The following is a 9,797-nucleotide window of genomic DNA, read 5'->3' on the forward strand; positions in this document are numbered from 1 at the left end:
ATGATGACTTATCTTAATTGCTACCCAGAGCACTCCAGATGTTTGGTCCCTGAATCCCTAAGGATGCTGGATTCTCACACTAAGAGCAATTTATTTATTTAAGAAATAAGTCTATTTTTTCTCTCTGTAAATACAAAGCTACAGCAAGATACTTTCTTAGTATAAGAAACAGTGTTAGTATCTAAGAAGAAAGGCATACTTCCTTCCTGTTTAAAACAACAACAACAAAAGAGGGACTTAGCTATTTGTGGAAAATAACCTCAGAATATGTTTATCTTTGTGCAATGTATATAATAGAGATACTGAAAATAAGAGGAGTGCTTAAGCTACTGAGGCCTAATTTGCTAATTTTAAAGTAATTAGAAAGGACTCCAGGTCCTGGCAGCTGCAGCACCACCTTGGTTGTGGCAGAAAAGGTCAGACAACAGCAAGAGTTCCCAAACTTTTGTCATTTTGGCCTATTTTCCACATCATTTCATCTGAAGACACATTTATGTTTATTACAATATGGCCAAGAAAAACTCATGAGAATCAAATCATCTGAGAACATCTGACTTAAAGATAACAAAGCTTCATCAAGACCAAGGACTAGGAAAACAACCGAGAAAGACTAAACGAAGACAGCCACACATCTGTCTGAAAAGGAGACCAGAAGGATGCTGCTTGGGGAGAATTGTTATCAGGACAGAAGACACACAAGATGGCCCAGACTCACTCGTCCTAGGAGATGCAACCCAAAGGTAGAGACAGATACCAGGATAGTCTATCTTACAGCCACCAGGGGTTCTCAGGAGTGAGGATGGAAGGAAGATCACTGAAAAGTTTAATCAACTTCCCCCGGTTATCAAATACAATAAGATCCATTAAATATAAGTAGTTCTAATCTTATCCCCATATTTTAAGTCGACCTATCACTGGCCTATATATTTCCTTTCCATTGATTCTCTATATAGTGTGCTCTAGTGACCAAAGGGAACGTGTAGGTGAAAAAATCATCAAATTCTTTTCCACTTCATCCTACAAAGAAGTGGCTTTAGACTTGGTTAAGCATTTTGAACGAAAATAGCATCAGTTCTCCCAAGCTTAATGCTCTCAGTCTTGCTGATTCCAAATTAGTGACAAAGGACACAAAACACAGTTATTCTGCCTGTCTTCCTAGAAGATAACAAGCACATGGGCATACTGAGTCCCTCTTCAGGCAGTTGTAGGTTGGTGTTACAGTTGGATGCCAGGAACAGAGGGCAGGGCTTGTCATTCTTTACTGCAACCAGTTCATTGTGACATCAGATCAAATTACTCACCATGCCAATCAATTTAATTCTTTTAAATCCTTGGGAATAATTAAGTTTAAGGGCATGGTTAAAATAAGATGGCTTTATGAAGATGATCAAATTTAACCCATAATGCACATGTCAGTTATAAGTACAACTATGAGGATTGGGAGGTAGCTCATTGTTAGAACTCTTGGCTAGTATAGACAGGCCCTGGGTTTGATCTTCAGGGATGATGATGATACATATCTATGAAGTTTAAGTTTCCATATTAAAAATTAGAGGCTTGATTTGCTTCTAGGACTCATGCTGTAGGACTGAGATGAAGAGCATGGTCAGTTATTAAATTCAGGGCTGAGTGCTGTGTTTACAGGAGACACTGTTCCTCCACTGACTATTTCTGGGGTGGACTGCTTGACTCTGTCTAATGACACCTAACAAAGCCTCTGGCATTTGAGCAAGCTTTCTTATAGAAAGTATAGCTGAGAAGTCATCATTTTAAATTGCATTTATTTATGCATAATTTGCTTCTTAGCCACAATTATTCAAGGAGGAATCACTCACTAAGCAAGTGGTTTCTCGTTGCATGAGCAAGATGGTGAGAAATTCCAGGTGTGAATTCCCTAGATATTATGATAAAACACTTGAAGTGAGCATTCTGATTGCTTTTAAAAGGAGCAGTTTAATAACCAACTTCACATATTGAAAGTAAAGACAGTTGTCACCGTGGCTACAGCAAAAGGGGTTGACATGCTCCCCAACTTTATTTTAATTTTATTATTTTATGTGTATGGTTGTTTTGCCAGCATATAGTTATGTCACATGCATGCAGTACCTGAAGATGCAAGAAGAGGGTGTCTTGTCCCTGAAGCTGGAACTGCATATAGTTGTGAGCTATCATGTGGGTGCTGAAATTAAGCCCTGGTCCACCGCAAGAGCAACAAGTGGTCTTACTTAACTTCTTAGCTACCACTCCCACCTCCATTTACTTTTTGAGAATGTGTCTCATGTGTCTCCGGGTGAGTCCTAAACCCAAGGGTGACCTTGAACTTCTTTTTCTTTAAAGTATACCTTTATTTATTGTTTGAGAATTTCGTGTAAGTGTACAAAGTATTTTTATCAATTCCACTCCTAACTTTGCATTCAAATTTCCTTATTCCTCAATTTGATTTCCCAGCATTTGTTCTTCAGTGAACAGCCTTTCATCAAATAAGATGTCATCAGGAAGACAAAAATGCATGGAAAATGTGATACCCTTTACAAAAACTATTTCCTAGAAGCTCGTGTTGTCTGAATATCATGTATATATATGAATGAAAAGATGATCATGACAGGAATGGGTTACAAGTGAAACAACGAAGTTTGTATAACTAAATGTCTCCATCTAATAGATCCAAGTAGGAAAGGCAATGTGATTGCAACTCCCAGCCTTTAGATGAGTGGGTTTATGTAAAGCTAAAGCTGTACCCATGAAATACCTCACATCACAGACCCTTTCTTGACACTGAGGCTCATTGATGAAATGACTTGTACATAGTTTCCGTCAGAACATGGGCATTGTCATAGACATTGAAGAGTCTCCTGTATCAGTGTGATGTAAAGAATGCTCCCCAGGTATCTCTTCTTGGTTAATAGAAATATGAACAGGCAATGACTGAGCAGAGGAGATAGAAAGGCTGAACTTCAGATCCCAGACAGGGGTCAGAGGGAGGGAACAAGGAAGAAAGAGTTGGCCATGAGGCAGGTAAGGGCTGAGAAGAAGGAGGGCCACAAGGCAGGTGGAGGAAGAAGAAGACAGTCACCATGATGTCAGGCATGAGGATGGTCACCAAGGAAGTTCTCCATGAGCACAGCAGCTACAGCAGCACAAGCCAAGGAGAGAGTGAATGCAAGTAACTTGGGGCCTGTGTCTGGGAGGTGCATATCTTGGAGGATTAGAATAGCTTAGAACCTGCTCAGATTAAACTGTCAGCCTGTTAACAAAAATACCAGATCTCTGTGTCAATTATTTAGGAGCTAGCCAGGTTACAAAAATCTGTCCCCTCTACATTTTGTCCACTAATTGTACCATCAATGGTTCCAAGCTCATATATTAACAATGTATATTAGTCTACTGAGTGACAGTCAGTAAGTCTAGAACCAAGTTTTTATGAAGTTTGCAATAAAGAATGTCAGGCAAGAAAAGGAGGCATAACAGAGGCCATTTGTGACGAGAAAGTATTGCCAGAGAGGAAAAGATACAGTGGGATTTTTGTACCTTACTACAGAGAGATGAAAGGGCTCTTTAAATGCAATGAGGTCTGATTCAAGGCAGAATGTGAGGAGCAATTAATAGCACTGCTTCCCTCCTGGCACAATGCTAACAAGTTTGTAGTATTTGCACACTCTATGGAAATCCTGGTGAGAATGACACTCTTACCATCTGTTTTCTTTGACTCATTTCCGGTGTTGGAGTGATCCTTCTTGTCTGCCTTATTTTTACCGTCTTTCAAGTCACCTGAAAGCAATAAGTATGACAAACTGAATGTGTGCAGCTGGGGAGGTAGGAAAACTTAAAATGGTGCTGGGACAAGACGTGGTGCAGCAACAGAGGATGGGGGACCACACACCCTGGTATCAGTATCGCTTGTGAACACATGATCAGTTCTAGAAATTGAATTATAGTCAGAAATTAAAATTAAAGTATCTACTCAAACAGACTGGTACTTAAGTCAGTGGTATTTTTCTAAGAAATACAATTCAGTTTTATTTCCAGGCTGTGAAGTAAGGAAAAACCTGGAGTACATGAAAGTTCTAATTAACAGTTAGTTAATTATATTAACTAGCAGCTATGTTTTAGATTTTTATCTGCAGAATGGGTATAATAATGTCTACTTAAAAAAAAAGAATTATTTTATTGTATATGAGTACATTGTAGCTGTCTTCAAACATACCAGAAGAGGTCATCAGATCCTATTGCAGATGGTTATGAGCCACCATGTGGTTGCTGGGAAATGAACTCAGGACCTCTAGAAGAGCAGTCAATGCTCTTAACTGCTGAGCCATCTCTCCAGCTCCAATAATGTCTACTTTACATATAGGTCGATGGACAGATGTACCTGAGCCATGTAGATGTTCAATGTAACCTGTAGTGTATTGCTCAAAGACTGTGCTCACTATCCTAGGCAGACTCTAGATGTGCTATTCTAATTAATGAAGTTGACAAAATATCATTTCCAAAAATTAAAAAGAATACTTTCTACAAATATGAGCAAACATATGTGAAGAATTTATATAATGCATTGATGAGGGAACAAGGGAAAACAAGATGATTTTAATAGCATCCAAAGAAGTAGGTATTTATAAACATTTTAGAAATGTGTTAAAACATGGCTGTTATGAAATAGACATAAAAGTGTTATAATCAAAGAATAACGCTCATGACCTTCTGGTAATCTGTAGAGTCAAAATATCTTATTTAGAAAAATAGCTTTATATGTATGCATTAAGTATATTATGAATTATATGTATGAATTAAGTACTTTAAATAGAAATTTAAGCACAACTGTATTCCCCCAAACCATGAGTGAGCAAGTTACAGGACAATCTGGTTATCTACCTGTTAAAGCTAACTTGTAAGGTTTGCTTTAACTCTTCATACTGAAATGGGATAACCAGGTTGGCTGGAAGGATTAAGGTATGTTTAGGATCTTTCCAGGATGGGTTTAGCTGGAGGACATGATTAGCATCCTCCAAACCCCAGTGAACCAAAAAGAGTTCCTTTAGAGTACCTTTCCCTGTTAAAGAACACTAGAGATGGACTGAGGGTCTCAAGCACCGGCAATTTTCCACAGTCCATCTTCCCCATGTGAAGTTTCACACTCCTATTGTGGGGCCTGCCATGCTTTTCTGAGCCAGAGCTTTAGCTGTCTCTGCAACAGAAGTCTGTGGAGGTAACAGGAAAGCAGCGCACAGCCTGACTTAGCTGGACTGAGGAAGCTCACAGAGAAGTTGCATTGGTGGAAACCAAGGCTTCACAACTCCTTTAATCCCCAAGGGGGGATCTCTAATCAATATCCTTCAGCCCAAACCTAGAAAACACTTTCATGGTCCACACAGAACAGAAAGTGGCTCATGCCTGTTTGCTAGCATTCCTGGAACAGAACCCATTAGGTAACTTCACATGGGTTGCTCATGGAACAGTGGCAGATGTGAGCTGGTGCTCCACAAACAGGGTGAAGGCACCTCTAGGCAGCTTTAAATCATCTGCAACCAAGGCTGCTGCAACCAAGTCCTCAACTACCCTCTGCCATTCTTATGACTCTAAATTGATTTCTTTCTATACTTCTCATTCCAAACTTAATTTTAAAGGAGAATGGCAGAAGTGCCTCCCACTTTACAACATGACTATGACAACAAGCAAAGTTCAGGGTCCTCATTTGTGTCTTTTAGTTTTTTTCCTCAAGTATTAAACATAAATTAATATCCTACCTTCTCTTCAAGTTTTTGTAGAATTGAAAAACCTGTTGACAAGGGTAGGGATTGTAGCTTGTATGCATCTTGTTTGTACTCATTGGCTCCTCTCACCAATTATATCAAGGGCTGGCATGACCCCACTGCCTGGTTTTGTATGAACACACTAAGAATGACTTTTATATCTACTAAGAGCTGATTCAAAATAAGCATTTGACATGAACATTATGTCATGTTTAAACTTCAGTTTCTAAAAATAAGGTCCTAATGGACTACAACCTCACTTATTTGTTCATGACCTCTCTTTAGCTGATGAATAGCTTGTGATAGAAATACATGGGCTATGAGGTCCAAAGGATTTACCATCTAGCCCATTATAGAAAGCATGTACCATCCCTGTCACCTGGACAACAGATAGGGCTCTGCATTCCTCTGATCGCCTCCTCTCCCTGGAAGTACCAGGCATGGCAGATAGTAAGTAAGAGCTGGCTATGAAACAGAAAATGGGGATTCCCAGAAGCCAAGGATCTCTGCTTGATGGTTGCTTAAGTCTTTTAATTTCTGAGTCTCAATTTTTCTGTCTATTACATGGAACTATGTTTACAATGTTAGAATTTGTATGTGTACCTGTGTATATGTATATGTACATGTTGGTGAATGGATGCACATATGTGTGCATACCTGTGGAGGCCAGAGCTCAACCTTTGGTGTTCCTCAGGTACCATCAACCTTGTGTTTTGAGGCAGAGTCTTTCAATGTCTTGACTACCATGATCACTGAAATCTCACAAGCAGCTGAGGCTCTGAACAGGTTTTATATGTATTTTGTACAGAGATTAAAAGGTTATGTAGTCTAAGGTCTCCAAGAAGAGTAAATTGACAGTTATTGATTTTAGAACTGTTTGCAAAGGTGTCTTGTTCTATAGTCACAGCCTAGCATTTGCAACCTAGAGGAAGTGAATATCCTGCCCAACTGCAGACAAGGGGGCTGATTCTATGCCTTCGCACTATCTTAATCTATCTGGCTGAGCAGCTGTACTGGCTGGTTTTATGTGTCAACTTGACACAGGCTGGAGTTATCACAGAAGGGAGCTTCAGTTGGGGAAGTGCCTTCATGAGATCCAGTTGTGGGGCATTTTCTCAATTAGTGATCAAGGGGGTAGGGCCCCTTGTGGGTGGTGCCATCCCTGGGCTGGAAGTCTTGGGTTCTATAAGAGAGCAGGCTGAGCAAGCCAAGGGAAGCAAGCCAGCAAGGAACATCTCTCCATGGCCTCTCCGTCAGCTCCTGCTTCCTGACCTGCTAGAGTTCCAGTCCTGACTTTCTCTGGTGATCAACAGCCATGTGGAAGTAAGCCAAATAAACCCTTTCCTCTCCAACTTGCTTCTTGGTCATGATGTTGTGCAGGAATAGAAACCCTGACTAATACAGCAGCCTTTCTTGAACAAACTAAAACTCTGAAAAACCAGAAACCTCCTCCTTCCAAAGAAACCTCAGTCACTTACCCCATCCCACTACCTCAACCCCCAACAACAACGTCTTCCTTTATGTAGTACTCTTGGGCATTTTATGTGCTAGTCTGTTCTACTTCATCTCCGCATCACGGGTACATTCCTTTAGAATTACATTTGAGGGTGACTATATCCCCATTACCAACACAGAGTTCCCATAGTCTTTCCATTCCTGAGTTGTCCAGACCTAATATAGAGGTTGACACAAAGTTGTTGATAAATATTCACTTCATTACCTATAAGAACTCACTGATTGTCTGAAAATCATGGTGTCTCATTACCCTAAGTTTACCTGGACCATTTTGAATTTAGAACTGAAAATCTGTATCCCAGGAAATCTTCATCTGCAGCAAACCAGGCTGACTGGTCACCTAATGTGTGTACTTAGGCCTATGTCAATATACAGATACATACTATAGGAGCAGGGCTCTTGCACACTGGAGCCTAGCCTGGTTAGAGAGATGGAATATTTATTGGGTAGGTTGGCAATGAGTATAGGAATCCAGGTTGTGGTGGACTAGTTAATTGGAATTCGCATCACTTGTGAGAGTACCCAGGACCTTAGAGAAGGACCAGAAAGATGTGTACTATTTTAGAAAGGTAGAGCTAAGGGGGCAGCTATAGGATAGGATCCTGACTTTATCTCTGGAGGAATGGGGGCCATGCCAGATGCCAGGAAAGGGAAGGTGACACCAGTTTCTGTTTGTCACATCACTAGCACCCCAGAGAGAACCTCTTGCAGGTGGCCCCTCCTCACCATTCTGCTGCTTTTCTCCTGCCTTGTGGCCTTTGGGGTTCTTCCCACGAGGGTTGTCCCCCTTGCGTGTTCCATTGGCTTGACCTTTTGCTTCTCCTGACGTCTTTTTCTCGGCTTTGCTGGTTGTGCCTTGTTCAGCTTGGCTTTTGGCTTCCATTTCCTTCTGCTTTTCCTCAGCAGCCAGGCGATCCTTCTCTTCAGCTTCCTTCTTGGCTTTCTCTTCTGCGTCCGCAGCAATGAGAAAGAGAAAAGAGAGACCCACCGTTAGGAAAGCTACCATTTTGGAAAAATAATCAACCGCTATGCTCATGGGAACCAGTACACTGAAAGGACCTAAGGGCTTTAATGCAAGTGTTGGCTATCTTCTTGGTTCATTCAAGCCAGATTTATATGTGTATTTAGGATAGCAACAAGATAGGCTACTTCTAAAAGCATTGAGTTAGAGGAGGGGACTGGATAAGATGACAATGCCATGCACACTGATGTTCTTACTGCTGATAACAGTGATGGCATGCACACTGATGTTCTTACTGCTGATAAACTCTAGAGAGTATGTTCTCCTGCCACTCGCTATGGTCAGCAGTCTTCAAAGGTTGTTCCCATTCAGTCTTAAAAACTTGCCTATTTTACTGTCATATTTTAATGAAGAATGAGAGACATGATTAGACTCTCCCCAGCCACAGTAATAAAAAATAAAATAAACTAATAAAATACAGCATTTTATGAGATTTGCTTAACACAACAGAAACCTTGACAACTGACTATGGAATAAAAAGTTGGGGAAAACAACCATTATTAGAAAAGTACAAACTCAAGCCAGTTAGTGAAGTTAGAACTAGAAGGGGTGGGTCTCACCTCAGAAAGCTAAAGGCAAGCCCTCAGCCCAAGGTACTTAACTGTCCACAGGAAGAGAAGTGGCCTCCAGTTTGACCATGTACTCACTCTGGGTCTTCCCTTTTACTAAGTGTCTATTACTTCTAATGTTACTGATTGACTCTCTGGTTAGTGAAAATACAGTATAAGTGCATAGCTCAAGTATTTAGGAAAAGATTGGCTTGTTCGTTCATCTGGTATTTAATGAGCAGCTATATTCTCAGGAATAATTTTTGATGCTGGGGATATGGCGACAAGCATGACAGAAGCATGAGGAAGATTATAATTAAGTAAAAAAAAAACGACTGAGATGATTTTGGATGTTGAAATTACAAGAACTGAATACAAAAGAACAGGACAAGATGGTTCATAGCACAGGGCAAGAGGTGGCTTTAGACAAAAGGGTGAAGAAGGCTTTCTTGGGAAGATAGCATTTGATCAAGCCCTGAGTGATGAGAAGCAGAGCAAGGAATAATCTGTATAGACTGCAGCGTTCATTCAGAAAGCTAGATAGCACAAAGGCTGTGAGAGGAACATGCCTGTTATGTTTCTAAATGTTGAACTGGCCCCCAAAAGGAGATTTGACAAAGAGTTAATCACACATAAAATGTTCAAATAACCAAGGACAGGCAAAGATCAGATAATGGAGGCTGGAGGGCAAATAGTAGGTCTTAGCTGAAGAAAAAACCATATATGAAAGTGCTCTCACATAGCCAAATATCCTGTAAGTGCTAGGGACTCACCCCACAGAATTCATGCTAAAGACACTCCTGACATCTTTAGGCTCCTCTGTGAAAAGCATTATTGTACTTTTCTCTAGATGAATGAACAGCTTCTTACTTATTACCAGGGGCTGCCTGTGTTCTCTTGAAGTTAGTGTTGTTCTTTGAGCTGTTTTCTTTTTTCTTTTCTTTTCTTTTTTTTTTTTTTTTTTTT

General features: G+C 40.4%; 1 protein-coding gene across 8 annotated transcripts in view; it reads right to left on the reverse strand.

Moving 5' to 3' along the window:
- Window positions 1–9,797, reverse strand: part of Pde1c (phosphodiesterase 1C) — a 454,206-nt gene that overhangs the window by 49,294 nt on the left and 395,115 nt on the right. For all 8 annotated transcript variants that reach the window (XM_031382002.1, XM_031382005.1, XM_031382004.1 and 5 more), the window contains 2 exons: window positions 7,989–8,210; window positions 3,691–3,768 (listed from right to left, as the gene is read on the reverse strand). In XM_031382002.1, the coding sequence (XP_031237862.1) occupies window positions 3,691–3,768; window positions 7,989–8,210 (300 nt within the window). The remainder of the gene's footprint in view (window positions 1–3,690; window positions 3,769–7,988; window positions 8,211–9,797) is intronic.

The sequence above is a fragment of the Mastomys coucha genome, unplaced genomic scaffold (genome assembly GCF_008632895.1).
Source record: "Mastomys coucha isolate ucsf_1 unplaced genomic scaffold, UCSF_Mcou_1 pScaffold20, whole genome shotgun sequence".
NCBI classification, from domain to species: Eukaryota; Metazoa; Chordata; class Mammalia; order Rodentia; family Muridae; genus Mastomys; species Mastomys coucha.